General features: G+C 44.8%; 1 protein-coding gene across 4 annotated transcripts in view; it reads left to right on the top strand.

Moving 5' to 3' along the window:
* Positions 1 to 269: 269 nt before the first annotated feature.
* Positions 270 to 16,670, top strand: part of GADL1 (glutamate decarboxylase like 1) — a gene marked incomplete at its 5' end in the record, with an annotated part of 98,161 nt that continues 81,760 nt past the window's right edge. The window contains 3 exons of one of the 4 annotated variants that reach the window (XM_083705881.1): positions 10,516 to 10,533; positions 14,863 to 14,981; positions 16,124 to 16,299. In XM_083705881.1, the coding sequence (XP_083562007.1) occupies positions 16,129 to 16,299 (171 nt within the window). Of the gene's footprint in view, positions 533 to 10,515; positions 10,534 to 12,396; positions 12,440 to 14,862; positions 14,982 to 16,123; positions 16,300 to 16,670 lie in introns of those variants that run through there. The other 3 variants (XM_083705878.1, XM_083705880.1, XM_083705879.1) reach the window with 3 other exon arrangements.

The following is a 16,670-nucleotide window of genomic DNA, read 5'->3' as shown; positions in this document are numbered from 1 at the left end:
CCTCTCCATGCAACTTTTCCTTTTTGTGTATTTGCACGTGAGACACGGAATAGGGGTTAAAAATGTATTTCTTGAGAGGGCTAGTTCCTGCCTCTGGGGACAGGTCAAATTTCCGAAGAAAATAATGGAAATATATATATATATATCTCGTGGCGCCCCCTGAATTCTGCCCTCAACGTCCCCTCAGCTCAACCCGCCCCCCCGGCCAGGCAGCAGGCAGGAGGGTCTCCGCGCCTTCGTGTGAGGTATTTATAGCCGGCCTCGCTCGGCAATCCGGCAGCGGCACCAGGAGTCCAGCCGAGCGCCTGAGGGCGGAGCCGAGCGCAGCTCCGGGGCGGGCACGGCGCGCCGAGGAGCCCGGCTATAATTCCACCTGCAGCCATTTGCGTCGCGGCTTCGGCGGCTAGGCGACAGCGCGGAGCCCCGGCGACAGCGGCCGCCGCCACCACCACCGCCTCTTTCTCTGACCAAAAGGAGTGGCGGCGCCCAATGAACGGCAACGAAGGCGGGATGATGATGGAGGAGGAGGAGGGTAAAGAAGCAAACTGGCCCCGAGGCTTTATTTCTCGTAATGTGGCGGTTCCAAACCCTCCTTTTTGAGGAGCGAAGTCGTGCGCTCCCGCCGCCCTTTCGCGCGCCCGCCGGGGTCGCGTCTGTGCGCTCCTGAGGCGGACGGTGCCTTTTGGCGGCAGGCAGAACTGCACCGGCCCAGGGACGCTTCTTTGTTCTGGGTGCTTTATTGAGTATTTGTGTGGTTGTGTGTGTGTGTGTGTGTGGTGCTTTTGGTGCGTGTGTGGCGCTTTTGGTGTTCCTTCTCCCCGCCAACCTGGCTCTCCGGGCTGCGCCTCCCTGGGCAGCAGCATCCTCGGTGGCGCGCGAGCAAAGTAAATGGAGAGCTTGAGGTGAAACGGGGCAGACTTATCCCAAGAACTCCTCTAGGCGGGCGGGGGGGGGGGGAGTGTTCGTGTGTGGGACTCAGGCATGCGTGGGGCGGGTGGGGGGGGGGGAAGAAGCAGGAATCTCTCCCCAGCAGCAAGTGACTAATGGTGCCCCTGCGCTTATCAGTCGCCACCATTAACTTCTGGCTTTGCAAGGGCGCTTGGGAGGGGAAGCCCAAACACGCCGCCCACCCACTTAGTATAAACAAACGCACACCCTCAGAGGCGGGGGGGGGGGGGGAAGAGAACCCAGCAACCCAAAACTTTGCCCACAATTCATCCAGTTTTTAGCAAGTGGGCGTGTCCTTTTTAAATAATGAGCAGCAGCAGCAATAATAATGATGATGTAGTGCAATGAAACGTATTCACATTGCTATGGGCACAAAAATGAAGTTCTTAGCGAAACGCCCCAGAGGAGATGGTTAAAAAAAAAAAAAGGCCAGTGCTTTTATCAGAATGCAACTGGAATTGAAGCCTGGCAGATCCAAAGTTCTTGCAATTTTTATTTTTAGATTGAGGCAGGTATCTGTGTTGGTCTGACGCAGTCGAAATAAAAATAAAATAAATGAAATGAAAAATTGTCCAGTAGCCTCTTATAGACCAACTAAGTTTGTTGTGATATAAGCTTTCGTGTGCATGCACACTTCTTTGGATATTTTTATTTTTCTTATTTTATACATTACAGTCGCAGCAAAGAGAAGACCGCAGCATAAAGTTTATGGCGTCATTTTATACAGAACCTATATGGATTGCCAATGTTTTAAGGCCATGTAAATAGTTCTTCCATTTAACCACACTGGCATCCTCAAGAGTTGAGCAGCGATCCTAGTCACAATCGACTTAAGTGTAAGCCTCTTTAAAATTTTGTGGGGCTTGCTTGAGTTTAGCTGCCAGGTAGCTCCATCCAGTTCTTTTTTATTATTATTAAAATACATTTAAAAAGTTTTTAAAAGGAGGGGAGGGAAAAGGGGAGAATAGGGTGTAGTATATTGCTATAACAATTGATCACATTTTTAACCTACTGTATTTTGCAAAAATGAGTTCCAGATTCCATTATACTTGTCCATGCAATAAGCATACTTATCCATCTATAAGCAACCTGCTTACAGGTAGCAAGTGTAGTCAGGTCTTTGATCCACTGGAGAAATGTAGAGCTCCATCTAGTTTTTAGCAGCTTTGCCTGACTGGGGGTAGGATTGGCCCAAAAGTTGACGTGTAGTGTGAGGTTGAAACCTGTTTGAGGAAATGTATTATAAGAGGTGAACACACTTGCAGCTGTAGGCTGCAGTCTTACGTAGAGTTGGGTGTGCCCAAGCCATCGGTTTCCATGGACTTGGAGCACCTAATTAAATATAACATTGTATTGCTCATACTGCACACATAGGAAGATTAAGCTTTCAAAAGGTTAGAGATAGTGAAAAACTGAGAAATACAAATGAGTTTTCCAGGTATTTCCCAGAGTGTGTGGAGCTTTCTTTCAGCAGTGGGAACGTTTTCCTTTACTAACTTTAATTTTGGTAAACAGCTTTTCAAAAACGTTGCTAATGGAAGCCCTTATTGCTAGTTTAGCAGCATGCTTTATTTTCGTGTTCTTCCTTTAAGGAACTTATTCTGTGATTCTCCTCTTTCTCCACGCACCCGTGTTCCCAATTTAGTAGCTTGCTCTGAGACATAATGATAAAGCACAGGTCATCCAGCAAGTTTCATAAAAATTCAAACCCAGTTATTTCATATGCAAACCATAGGCCAAGGTTTACCCTATGGTTTGAGGGGCATGGTTTGTTTGGGAGCGCTGAACTTCGAATCCAGTTAAGGCAACCCACTGTCCTTCATTGGCTTAGCTCAGTATGGTGCAGCAGAATGACCAGGGAGGAGTAAAAGCAGATGTGATCTTGGTCATGCATTTAAAGCATTCTTGCGCCACTATAACAGTCATGGCGTACCCCAAAGATTTCTGGGACCCCTCACAGAACTGCAATTCTTAGCACCCTTAGCAAACAACAGTTCCCAGGATTCTTTGTGGGAAGACATGATGATATACATGCATGGGGTGGGTGTGTTCCTCCTCTTCAGGAGCCTGTAAGTTTCTTCTGAGCCATGGTGTGGCTCAATATGGTTGTGCAAACCAGGCCACTATGGCAATAGCTCTCCAGGGTGTCAGATGACAATCTTTCCTACCCTGCATGGTGTTTCCAGGCACGCGGGTGGCGCTGTGGGTTAAACCACAGAGCCTAGGACTTGCTGATCAGAAGGTCGGCGCTTTGAATCCCTGCGACGGGGTGAGCTCCCGTTGCTCGGTCCCTGCTCCTGCCAATCTAGCAGTCTGAAAGCATGCCACTGCAAGTAGATAAATAGGTACCGCTCTGGCGGGAAGGTAAACGGTGTTTCCGTGCGCTGCTCTGGTTCGCCAGAAGTGGCTTAGTCATGCTGGCCACATGACCCGGAAACTGTACGCCAGCTCCCTCGGCCGAGATGAGCGCCGCAGCCCCAGAGTCGGCCACAACTGGACCTAATGGTCAGGGGTCTCTTTACCTTTACCTTTATGGCGTTTCCAGGGATTGAACTCAAAGCATGTGCCTTGTTTAGGGTTGCCATATTTCAGAAAGGGAAGATCCAGACACAAAAGATGTTGAGCTTTTTTTGGGCAAAGTTGTAGGTTGAATTGGTTGGAGTTTTTTTTGCAAAATATCTTTAAAAAATGAAGTTTTTGCCATAATCTACACTTCATGGGTTGCCAAGCATCCAGATTTTCCTGGTCATTTTGGTGATTTTCGCCCGGACACTATTTTTTATAGCTGTATTCTTGCTATGTCCAGGAAATTCCGAACGTATGGCAACCTTGGCCTTGTCAATACAGTCGTACCTTGGTTCTCGAATGGAATCCATTCTGGAAGTCCGGTTGACTTCTGAAACATTCAAAAACCAAGGCACAGCTTCCGATTGGCTGCAGGAGCTTCCTGCACTCAAGTGGAAGCCGCGTCAGACATTTGGCTTCCGAAAAACGTTAGAAAACCGGAACACTTACTTCCGGGTTTTCAGCGTTCGGGAGCCAAAACCTAAGAGTACCACAGCGTTCGAGAACCAAGTTATGACTGTACTGTTGAGTTGTGGCCCCTCCCTTGAATATTGCATGTCCAGTTTCATGGCATATCTCTTGCACAAGTGCTCCCTGTTGTTACCAAGGTGCCATCCTTTGTGTTTACAAAATAAATAACCCATTTTGGGGGTTTTGGATTTTTTTGTCCATGCATGAAAACTTAATCTCTTTTACATACAGCTGGAAAAGTTACTATCTTGGCGTCTCTTACTGTACACTCAAGAGTCTTTTTTGAACACAAATGTAGTTAAAATATCAGTTTAGCTTTGCTTTTAATGTTTGTTAAACATATAACAAGTAAATTAAATCATATTATTGCCTGGCACAGCATGCCCCTTTAATATATTACAGTTCTGTGTGCCAGTGAAGAATGAATTGGCCCAGATAGATGTGTTTAATGTTCCTGCTGATGTCAGCTTTCTTTGATGGAAAAATATGAATGCAAAGTAATAATCCTATAAAATTAAGTTCCGTTTAGTCCATGCTGGTGTCCAAGGTACTTTTCCGCTTCTTTCAACTGACTAGATTTCGCCCAGATAAAAAACCATATGTGAGGAAACTTATCACTTTTCTGATGTATGGGATTCGATCACTTTCTGGCACATTAAGATTGCACAAGTCACTGGGGAGACTTGCAAAAAAGAAAAGAAAAAGAAAACACCTTTCCCCCCAAAGATCAGACTTTTTCTGATAAGGAGTATGATGTGGAAATGCCTTGGGAAGGGTGAGATAAAATTTGTGACCCTCTTTTTAGATTCAGCATCATTTAAACCCCCTTCAAACAAACTGAGATGAATGCTCAATAAAACAGTGTGTGGGGTCCCACCGCTTGAAAATACTGAGTTGAATCCAATTAAGTCTTACTATGGACAGGCCAATAAAATCAATGGACTTAAGTTAATCATGCAGTCCTAACTGCTCCTGGAAGGAGTCAAGGACCCGAGAGGCAGGTTCCTCTGCTGATAGTGAACTTTGCTACACCTGATGAAAATGTGGGTGGTTGCAGTAACTAAGTCAAGGTTCCCAAAAGGGAGTGTTAAGCGTCTTGTGGAGGAGCAGGGCCAGTTATTGATTCATTGGCTTAAAAACCTGCCAATTTCTAGATGAAAAAGCCCAATCTGGCTCCCTCCACTGCGCTAACTTCAAGCTGGGGCAGCAAAAGAGAATTAGAAGCAAACACAAAGGTAGCTCCACCCTGGCTCCTCATTAGATTGTACAGTAAAGGTAAAGGGACGCCTGACCATTAGGTCCAGTCGTGGCCGACTCTGGGGTTGCGGCGTTCATCTCGCTTTATTGGCCGAGGGAGCCGGCGTACAGCCTCCGGGTCATGTGGACAGCATGGCTAAGCTGCTTTTGGCGAACCAGAGCAGCGTATGGAAACGCCGTTTACCTTCCCGCTGGAGTGGTACCTATTTATCTACTTGCACTAGCATGCTTTCAGACTGCTAGGTTGGCAGGAGCAGGGACCGAGCAACGGGAGCTCACCCCGTCGCGGGGATTTGAACTGCCGACCTTCTGATCGGCAAGTCCTAGGCTCTCTGGTTTAACCCACAGCGCAACCCGATTGTACAGTACTGTAACTTAAATTCGTTGATTTGGATCTTGAAGATTTACAAGTGGAGAAGGTTTGGTTTAAAACTATGGGGAAATGTTCATGATTTTAAGAGTGCTGTCTGAGACAGGCACAAAGGACTGAGCTGCTTAAAATAATTTATAGCCAACATGGCTTTTTTCTTTTCTTCTTTCTGTACAAAATCTAGACATATTGATGACCATCCCTCAGGCAGGCACACACAGTTTGGAATGATCCCTTGGCACCAATTGAAGTGTTACACCCCCCCCCCCAAACAAGGAGTTAGTGAGTTATTCCATACCTTAGATCTAAGCAGTGATTCAATCTAAATGAACAATGAAACTTTTGTACCCTGTAATCCAGGGGTAGGCAAGGTTTAACTTGCCTGGGCTGGTTCATTCCAGCGGAGAACCCTCTGTGGGCCAGATTGCGCGCCCACGATTTCCGGCGTCTGCGCAGACACGATTTCTGGTCTGCCTCTGCGCAGATGCAATTTTCGGCCCCGCGGAAGCAGGCAGCTCGGTTCGGGGGCCGGTTAAACGACCCCCATGGGCTGCTTGTAATCCATATATTGTATCTATTTTCTTACAATGTATATTAAATCTCTTTCCTTTGCTGGAGCATTCTTCCCAGCTGTTTTAGTGGTAAAAGTAAATGGACCCATGACCATTACGTCCAGTCGTGACCAACTCTGGGGTTGCGGCGCTCATCTCGCCTTATTGGCCGAGAGAGCCGGCGTACAGCTTCCGGGTCACGTGGCCAGCATGACTAAGCTGCTTCTGGCAAACCAGAGCAGCGCACGGAAACACTGTTTACCTTCCCACTGGAGCAGTACCTATTTATCTACTTGCACTTTAACGTGCTTTCGAACTGCTAGGTTGGCAGGAGCAGGGACCGAGCAACAGGAGCTCACCCTGTCGCGGGGATTCGAATCGCCGAACTTCTGATCGACCTAGGATCTTTGGTTTAACCCACAACGCCACCTGTGTCCCATGTTTTAGTAGTAGGACTATTTAAATAATCTAACCACGATGATGCTATGTGACTCAAATAGCTATGGACACAATGACATTGATGGCTAATTTATTCAGCACATCAAACTGAAACTTAAAACTGTGCTTCCGTGATACCTAAGAAAGCATTTAAACTTCATAAAAGGTTGTCAGGCAGAGTAATTCTATGCAGGGTTATTTGGAAGCAAACCAACTTGCATTCGATGGGGCTCACTCCCAAATAAGTTTATTTGGATAGGTTTGCAGTCTAAACTATGTACTGGAAGATGTGGATGCTGTGTGTTGAACACAGGCAAAGTGTGCACTGCCAGAAGAGTTAGGCTATATAGTTTGTAATGGAAAATGTTGAATGTTAGGTTGGGTTCAGTTGAAATATGTATATTTTATTAAAATGCTTTATTGGTTTTAAAAACAAATACAAAACAAAACAAAACAATACACAATGATCAACAAAAGGGGAATCCATGATCAACACTCATTACAAAAAAAAAGAAAAGATTGAATTCACATGTCACAAATTCCAACCTCCCCTCCGCCCTCCCCCGATGTGATTCCTAATTTGCATTACAACTGCACACTTAACTTTATCTCTCCTAGGTTATTTGGTTGTGTTAATTTTGTAAAGTTCTCTTATTTCATGCAGAAATCAATCCAGGCCTACCAAAGAATTTAGATTATTACAATGTTCTTTTAAGCATTCTCTGTAAATATTCCACTCTCTGTTAAGTATTTGATCAGTGTGGTCTCAAAACCTTGCTGTCAATCTTGCTCTCTCTGCACATTCTAACATTTTATTCTGCCAGTCTTAATTTTGAGGGAGTAGAATCTCCTTTCCATACCTTAGCAATTAAATCAAGTCTTTATAGTGTGGTTCGGTTGAAGGCTCTTCTTGCTTTCCTGCAGTGGTGATGGGATAGCAAAGACTACCCTCCATTTCTTGGAGGTGTTAAGAAACATGCTGCATAGGGCAAATGGAAATTTGAACACCACTAGCATTGTGATTACTAGTATTGTACCAAGGAGACCCCTGCTCCATCATGAAGGTTCTCATTGGCCTATGGCTAGCTAGCCTCTCTTTCAGTCTAGCCTACCTACCAACCCTGCTCCAGACGAGTGATATAAAAATGTAAGAAGTGCCATTTACCACAGGAATGGGAAACTCTTAATGGAGGGGGGAAGTAGGGTTCACATCCCAGTAAACAATGGATGTGATTCTTACCTTTGTATAGTACACTATGCATCAGAGCCAGCGGTTTCTATCCTTGCCCACGCATCTCTCCATTGTCCCATCAGTGAGCAAGATCAATTTATCACAGATACTCATTCCAGCCAAGCAAATGCTTTTGAGGTGGGTGCAAGAAAAGGTCAGCTAGGGGGAATCCTCGGGCCAATTGCGTTTGACTCTTTGGTATGCCAGCCTTGCCCTATCCTGTGCCAGCCCCCAATTAAATGAATAAGACACTTGTAATGTCGCTTTTTCTCTTTGCAGAGTTTCCAACAGGGCAAAGCATTTTTCTTTGGGTTAACTTAAGTTGCATCATGTAACTGCTTCTGTTCAGAAAGTTACTGCTTTTGGAAACTCAGTGCTGCAAGATAACCAGGCCCTATGCTTACTCAAGCAGTGCTTATATTTAATTTCAGTACAAATGCTTGAATGCGCACTGACTCTGACAAGGAGCCTTTTGTCACAGAAAGCTCACGCTTGCCCTGAAGTGTGAGCTCCAAGTATGGGTCAGTCTGTAAAAGTGACCTTTTCTATATAAGCTAAATATAGATGCAGACATAACAGGGACATAGCCTGTGTCTTCTTGGAGGGAGGCAAGTGTAATTTGGAAAGAGATTTATTCTTCCTAAAAGGGCAAATCAATGGGCATAACCCTCCAGAGAGCTTCAGAGAGCTTTAAAAAAGAAATACCCATCCCACAAATGTTGTTCTGATCCCTAACAATAACAATAATAATAATAATAATAGTTATTATTTTATTTATATCCCACCCATCTGACTGCATTGCCCTAGCCATTATGGGTGATTTCCAGCATAGTATAAAAACACAACTAGACATCAAACATAAAAAACTTCCCGATACAGGGTTGCCTTTAGATGTCTTCAAAAGGTTGTGTAATTGTTTATCTCTTTGACATCTGATAGGAGGGTGTTATACAGGGCGGGTGCCACCACCGAGAAGGCCCTCTGCCTGGTTTCTTGTAACTTCACTTCTCGCAGTGAGGGATAAGTCATTGAAGGAACTTACTGGATTTTACTATGGGTTTATCTTTGGACTAGATCAGCTGAACAGGTGTATAAAATTTGCCACGTAATCGCTTCCGTCGAGTAATGATGGAGAGGTGAGCTGCTTACAGCAGAGTAAATAAAACAGAACACTTTAAAACACACACAAAAAAGAACTTTACATAATGAACAGAAGCAGCACAACACCAGTACCAGAATGAGTAAAAGTATTTGATGGCCTGGGAAAATAAATATGGCGAAGTACATGCCAAAGGGGGATGCGGGTGCCACTGTGGGTAAAAGCCTCAGCGCCTAGAGCTTGCCGATCGAAAGGTCGGCGGTTCGAATCCCCGCGGCAGGGTGCGCTCCCGCTGCTTGGTCCCAGCGCCTGCCAACCTAGCAGTTCGAAAGCACCCCTGGGTGCAAGTAGATAAATAGGGACCGCTTACTGGCGGGAAGGTAAACGGCGTTTCCGTGTGCTGCGCTGGCTCGCCAGATGCAGCTTTGTCACGCTGGCCACGTGACCCGGAAGTGTCTCCGGACAGCGCTGGCCCCCGGCCTCTTGAGTGAGATGGGCGCACCAACCCCAGAGTCTGTCAAGACTGGCCCGTACGGGCAGGGGTACCTTTACCTTTTACCTTTACATGCCAAAGGAGCTCATTTTACAAGTGAGCCACCACTGGTATGATCTGCCGCCTCGCTTCAGATGTTGGGGGGGGGGGCACCTGGAGGTGAACCTCAAAAAAGATCGTAACAGACAGGCAGGCTGACATGAAGGGAAATTACCGTTCAGCATAACTGGTCCCAAGGCACATAGGGCAAAGTTTTAAAAAGCAGCAGCAACTCCTTGTGCCCTGAAACAAGGAATGTAGCTTTATAAGCACTGGTGAGGTATGGCCTCAATGTTTATTTCTAGTTAGCAGGCCGCACCAGCATCCTTAACTAGCTGCAATTTCCAGGAAGTCTTAAAACAGGCCCCGCTTGGCTGTGAGGTTCACCCATGGCAAGAGTGAACAGCTTCCCTCCATCAAATAGTTGCTACCATGAACAAAGCCTTGAGTGCTGCAACCAGTTTGAGCCATGAACTTTTGTGTGTCTTTGTTATAGAGAAGTAGAGAACCCAGAGTCAAGGATATTAGGTGGCATTTCCAGAATCAAGAGTTGTGCACAGGGAGTCATGGTTCTAGCCACAGGGCTACACAACTGTGATCTGCCGAACTGAACCTTGCTAAATCTCTTGCTTTTTTAATGCACGTCAAGACCACAGAACAGGGTTGTTGTGTCCAGTGCTAGCCATATGCAAGAGTTAGGCCCATTGAAATGAATGGACTAACTTGCATTCGTTAATTTGGGTGGGTCTTTTCTGAGCAGAGCTTCATTGCCTACAAGCGTGAGTTTGTCATGGCTTCGCTATATATGGGTCTTACCTAAGGTATACTTAGGCATACTTCTTATACCTAGGAAGTATAGCTAATGGTGTCCATCTGTCATACCTTGGATCCCAAACGCCTTGGTACTCGGGACATTTTGGCTCCCAAATGCCGCTGTTCTGGTTTGCGAACGTTCTTTGGAACTCGAATGTCCAACGTAGCTTCCCGCAGCCAATCAGAAGCTGCACTTTGGTTTCCGAACGTTTTGGAAGTCGAAAGGACTTCCGTAACGGATTCTGTTCGACTTCCAAGGTATGACTGTACCAGCTGAACAGTGGACAAAGAAATGTAGGGGGCGGAATCAAGAATGTGTATAATGGGGAGAAATCCTCCATTTCACTATTTTCTAGTCAATGTTAGTGAGATGGTATTAAGGAAAACTTACGACGAATGACAAATTAACATCCTATACTTCATTAAACTATCTTGTCAATTAAGCTTCCGAAATTGCTATCACATTAATGCATTGGGATCGTTGTTGCACATTAACTCAATTTTTCATGCTTATTAGACAAGCTGTATTTTATGTGCCAGATTTTTTCTCTCTCTTCTGCTTTAAGTAATTCAAGCTAATTTCCCCTCCCCTTTGTGTGTCTGTGTGTAGGATTTGTGCCTTGGTAAAAGTCAGTGGTATGTTTGGAACACCAAGCACTAAAGTATGGAAAACTACAGCAGTTCATTTAAAAGTAATCCAAAACAGGGATCGGCAGCAAATGGCTTCCAGGCCTCTCCTGAAGAAAAGCTTTATGCCTGAATGATTAATTATCCTGTGGGTGGCAGCCAGATAACAGCACCCTGGCTGTTGCTGGGAAAGAGATATGGGCCTGGTATGAGGCAACTTCCTGTGATATATCTGGCCATTAAAATGTCAGAAGAAGTCACGGTTCAGTTTTTAATTTTTCAAATTATATCTTAAATAACTGAGAATATTAAAACAACCAGAATAGCTCATTCCCTGTTTTGCTTACGATTTCTTCTTGCCTCTGGCAGTTTCCCTTGTATTATGTCCCACACTTTTCTGCTTTAAGGGAACTCTTCCCATATTGGTTTGTCTGCCAAAGAGTCTCAGTGCATCTGCCACAAAATTCTTGCCCGTTAGAAAAGTCCTGGGGAATGTTTTAGGTTGCATGCCTGAGTAACCCAGAAATTGCAAGATGCACACAACCATCATGACTTTGGGCGAGATTATTCTGTTCGGGAGGGTCGCTGGCCAGGATTCTTAGGCCACGTTGCAGCCCAGTGTGAACTCAGAATGCATTGAATACAGCAAAACCTCTCTCCAACGCTTAACACTGCAGGGCAAGATCAGGGGTGGCAGGCTGCTTTGAGGGAGAAGCACTGTCATTATAGTGGTACCTCAAACTTAATCTGTTCTGGAAGTCTGTTCCAAAACCAAAGCGTTCCAAAACCAAGGCGTGCTTTCCCATAGAAAGTAATGCAAAATGGATTAATCCATTCCAGACTTTTAATAACAACTCCTAAAACAGCAATTTAACATGAATTTTACTTTTTAATGAGACGGTTGATCCATAAAATGAAAGCAATAAACAATGTACTGCAGTCACACAATCAGTCAGTCAGTAGCTGACCTGGGTTCCACAGAGTCACAAAAAAAGCAGCAAAATAAATAGCAAAAACAGACAGACCTCAGCGAAACACTCAAAACGGAAGTGTGGCACTCAAATTGGAAGTGTAACACTCAAAACGGAACACGGTCGGCTTCTGAAAAAAGTTTGCAAACTGGAACACTTCCGGGTTTCTGGAACACTTCCGGGTTTGCAGGGTTTGGGTTCCAAGTTTTTTGAGTACCAAGGTGTTTGAGAACCAAGGTACCACTGTATTTAATTTCTTATTGAAGAACTCCTGAGAAATTTCCAGTTTGAAAAATTGACTCCCCAAAGCAGTGATACCAAAATTTATTTTTCCGCTTGTGCATATTTTTTCATGTTGCACTGTGTGCTTGTCCAAGCATTGACCTGTTGCACAATCTGCTTGTGCAAGCAGTGATGTCACATAAGTCTGAAGTTTGTAGATTGAGGTCGGGGAAACATGCCACAGGGACTGATAAATGCAGATTCTTGGAACACAGTATTATGGCTTCTTACTATATTATGGCTGCTTATGATGTTAATGAAGTTAAAATGGATTTATTTGAAAGGTAACCAAGAGCTTACATTTGTAGCTGCTGCTGTTTGTTAGGATTGACTTGTTTTGACATGTGTGTTATCTGAATTGTGTAGGCTTGTAAGCTTTGCAGTCAAAATGCGCTATATTTTAAATAAATATTTTAAATAAATAAAAAAATATGATTAGCACACATCTGAATGGGATCTAACATTTACTGGGGAGTATACCCCATTGAACACAGTTGGACAGTTGTGCTAAAACGCTGCGGTTCCATGTATACTTTCATGGGGGGCGGTACCTGAAATTTTAGTTAGTTATTTCTGAGTAAAAATGTTTAGTATTGCGTTGCATGTTTTGGAAGTCTCTAAAATCCTGTTGCAACAGCTAAACAAAGCAATGGTTTTAAACATTTTTTTAGCTACTCTTGTATCATAATTTGTGAGTTCTCTAGCATCGAGAGCTTACAGTTTTATTGAAATGCCATTATACAGTGGATGCATGAGGATTACCTAGTATTTATTCTTAGGACTTTTATGACGTGTTATGTAAGAGGCGAAACAACCTGTACTGTTGCTTGTAATTTTATACATTCTTGTTTTTTAAATGTGTGCACTTGTGCGCTGCAGTTTGTTGTGGTATTGCTGCTGATCGTGCACGTTTTAGTTTTGCGCAGCAGCCACATAACACTCTTAACCAAAATGCCTTCCCAGATTATCCCATTTTAATCTGATTTGCAACCACTACCACTATAACCCTATAACCCTATACTGGTAATGTGGATTAAGTTGGGTTTGTACCTGAATATGCATACCAGGGTAAGCCTAGCCATGGTTTCCTGGGACTGTGATGCTGCTAGAGTGGCCCCACTCCCACCAGAGTAAAGTTGGGCTGCACTAAGCCGCCTGCCCACCCATGTAGGAGGGAGCCCATCTGGCTGACGTGGCCCTTGGCAGCTGGAGAGGAGCACTGGGCTGGGCCAGGCCGGGGTCGCCTATGTGGAGGTGTCTGGTTCATGCCCCCACAAAAATTGTGCGCCTGGAGCCCTGGCCCTCCCTGCCACCCCAGACACTACGCCCCTGGCATTCAGACACATTTAGATGGGGCATGTCAACCTGGGAAGGTGGTCCATCTGGGAGAAGAAAAACTCTGATCCTAAGCCTCTGCGGCCTTGCGGGGATATCTTTGGGTGAAGTGTTGGGATACTGCCATGGAGAGAGGGGTATTTGGCAGGCCTCCAGTTGGCTCCAGCCACCGGCTGGCAGCCGGGCGATCTCCAGTCCTCAGACAGCGGCACAAGCCTCAGATACCTTTAGAGACTTGACACGCTCTAGTCAGCAGAGTGAGGAACTTCTCACAACGGAAGTGGCAGACAGAGACATATGTAAGCATTATTTACAGGCGTTTATTCAGCATAGTTCAGGAACAAAGGAAAAACATGTCTGCTTCCCTTCGTGTCCAGCAAACAGCAGTATAGCAAAAGCAATATACAAACGGAAGTTCCCAGCAGACTATGCTGGAAGTAAACAGGCATGTGACACACAACAGTCATGCCTGTTCGTTTTAAGGTGGAACAGAACTATATCCTAACATGGATATAACATGGATCCAAGTCTAAAATGGTTGGATGGCGCCCTGTACCCCTCCTTCCGGTAACTCCTGCAGCCAGCTGGTGCCAAATGTCTTGCTCTGCTTACTTTTGGACCACATCAGCAAGGCTGGGTCTTGACATCTGGGCAAGGACCCTGCCCTGCTCCAGGAAGGTCCCTTCTGTGCTGCTAGCACAGTAGTTTGACTTTACCCCTGGAGGCATACCCCATTGTCTCTCGAGACAGACAGATGCCAACAACAATTCAGACACATAATTTCTCGCCAGTAAAACAATGTAGTCTGGAAAAAGAAGTATTTCATCTGCTATTTCTGTGCAAATGGAATCTTAACTTTTCTGCATTGCAAATTTCTGACCACATTAGAAAACTTCAGAGCGCTGCATGCTGGGAGCTACACTGCCGTCAACAAAACTTTCTTTTTTGTAGCTTGACAAATACACAAAATAGATTTACTGTGGAGAAATGTATTCGTTTCATCTTGAGACTGACCATTATTTTAATAGTGTGAATTCACAGAGTGGCGACTATACGAAATCAGCATGAGAAGTGAATTCCCTGCCATTCATAAATAATGATATAAGCTTTTGAACACAATGCACGGTACGATGGCAACAAACCAATATTCCTTGTAGGGCATTCATCTTAAAATCATTGTGGTTCGTCTTTAAAATTTAATTGGTACAACAGGAGATCTATTCTGAAGCGCTGTCTGTTTCTCTTGGCAGTTACCATGAATAAGTAATGAAGGATAGTGATATTTTAAGAGATGTTGATGCTCTAAATATGCATTGTTCTAATACCACTGCATTCAATTATTTACTTACTATATTTTTACCCCTCTTTGCAGACAATTGCTGTTTCTCAAAGCAGCTCATATCAATAGAGAGAGAGACAAAGGGAGAATTCTGCCACCAGGCTTACAAACTAAAAAAAATGACAAGACGCACAAGGAAAGGGGAGTAACAGGTAGCAGTGGGAAACCAGCTCTTTAAAGCCAGAACAAAGTGTTGAGCTAAAAGCACTTATGCCCAGTTTGAGCCAGCCTGATTTTCCTTGATTGGTAGTATGTCAACTGGTGCCATTGTCTCTTCAGCAGAGAGCCATTTCCCCTTGCTTCTGCCAGCCGCAGGGAACCCTGGAAGCTAGTGTCCTTTCAGGCAGGGAGGAGCCAACTTTTTGGCTGATGGATGGGACCAGGTTGGTCTCCCGCTTGCCATGATGCTCTCACTGGGAGGCAGGGAGTACAGCTGCCCGGTGACTATTGGTCCCCTGGCTGATGGCAGAGGCCAGGGTGTGCTGATCAAATGACTGATCTGTTCCTGTGCTGAGCCTCTCTTGCATCAGTTTGCAATTCATGTACCCATCTGACTAAGCGAGTGAAATTTGGTCTTCTGTATGGAGGGACAGTTTTTTATTGTGAAACACCAGACGGTACACTTTCTTAATTTTTTATTTTACAGTGCACAATCAGTCTCTTTCACACTCTCTGCCTCTCTCTGCCTCTCCATGTATGCACTATTTTTGTATATATGCATGCACATGCACAAGGACACATGCACACACATCCTTTTTCATGCTCTGCTGCCGAAGAGGATGAGAAAAATCCAGATGTTTTGCATATTTGGACGTTCACATGAGTAACACACACATTTTATTGATCACAACGCTCCACACACCCCAATAGTGTGCTAAAAGTAATTTTAAAAAAGCTTCACTCTCCCACCCAAAAAAAGCTCAACTCTGCCCCCCCCCCCAGCTCAGCGATTGCCGGCAAGGGAACAGCTGATAGGCAGCCTGTTAGACACGTGGGGCTGTTAGCCTCTGGGCAATCCCCCCCCCCCCAATTTCAACAAGTCAGGGCAGTTTCCCCACATTTTCTTAATTTGGAGTCCTCAAAAATGGGTGTCGTATACATGAGGGCATCCAGTACACTGAAAAATACGGTATATAAAAAAGGATCAGCAAATACTTATAAGCCTGTCATCTTTCTCACAGAGCTTTGCCTGCCATTTTGCAATTATAGTTGTGACAGTCTTATATATAGTTTAATTCAGTGCATGATGCAATTGTCACTGTTTTTTTCCCATTTTTATCTTACTAATTTACAGCTAAAATGAATAACCAGCGGGAAGCACCGCAGAGAAAGAAGAACGCAATCTTAGTGGATGGCGTAATTTTAAACGGCCCAGTGGCAGATGCAAAAGCAGGAGAAAAATTTGTGGAAGAGGCCAGCAAGATCATAATGGAGGAAGTGATAAAGAAAGCTGCGGATGTAACAGAAAAGGTAGTGATCTCAAATGTAATACTTTTCAGTACATAATTCACAATAAACTGTCACTTTCCTCGTCCCTCACATGCCATTATCCTAAACGAGAAGCCAGTTTTTTCCTAGTACGGCCGTACCTTGGTTTTCGAACAGCTTAGTTCTCGAATGGTTTGACTCTCGAATACCGCAAACCTGGAAGTGACTGTTCCGGTTAGGGAACTATTTTTGGAAGCCGAACGTCCGATGGGGCTTCCGTGGCTTCTGATTGGCTGCAGGAGCTTCCTGCAGCCAATCAGAAGCCGTGCTTTGGTTTCCGAAAGTTTTGGAAATCGAAAGGACTTCTGTAATGGATTCCGTTGGACTTCCAAGGTATGACTGTATGTGATTAA

Source organism: Podarcis gaigeae (genome assembly GCF_964106915.1).
Source record: "Podarcis gaigeae genome assembly, chromosome: 12".
NCBI classification, from domain to species: domain Eukaryota; kingdom Metazoa; phylum Chordata; class Lepidosauria; order Squamata; family Lacertidae; genus Podarcis; species Podarcis gaigeae.
This window is presented reverse-complemented; position numbering and strand designations above follow the sequence as displayed.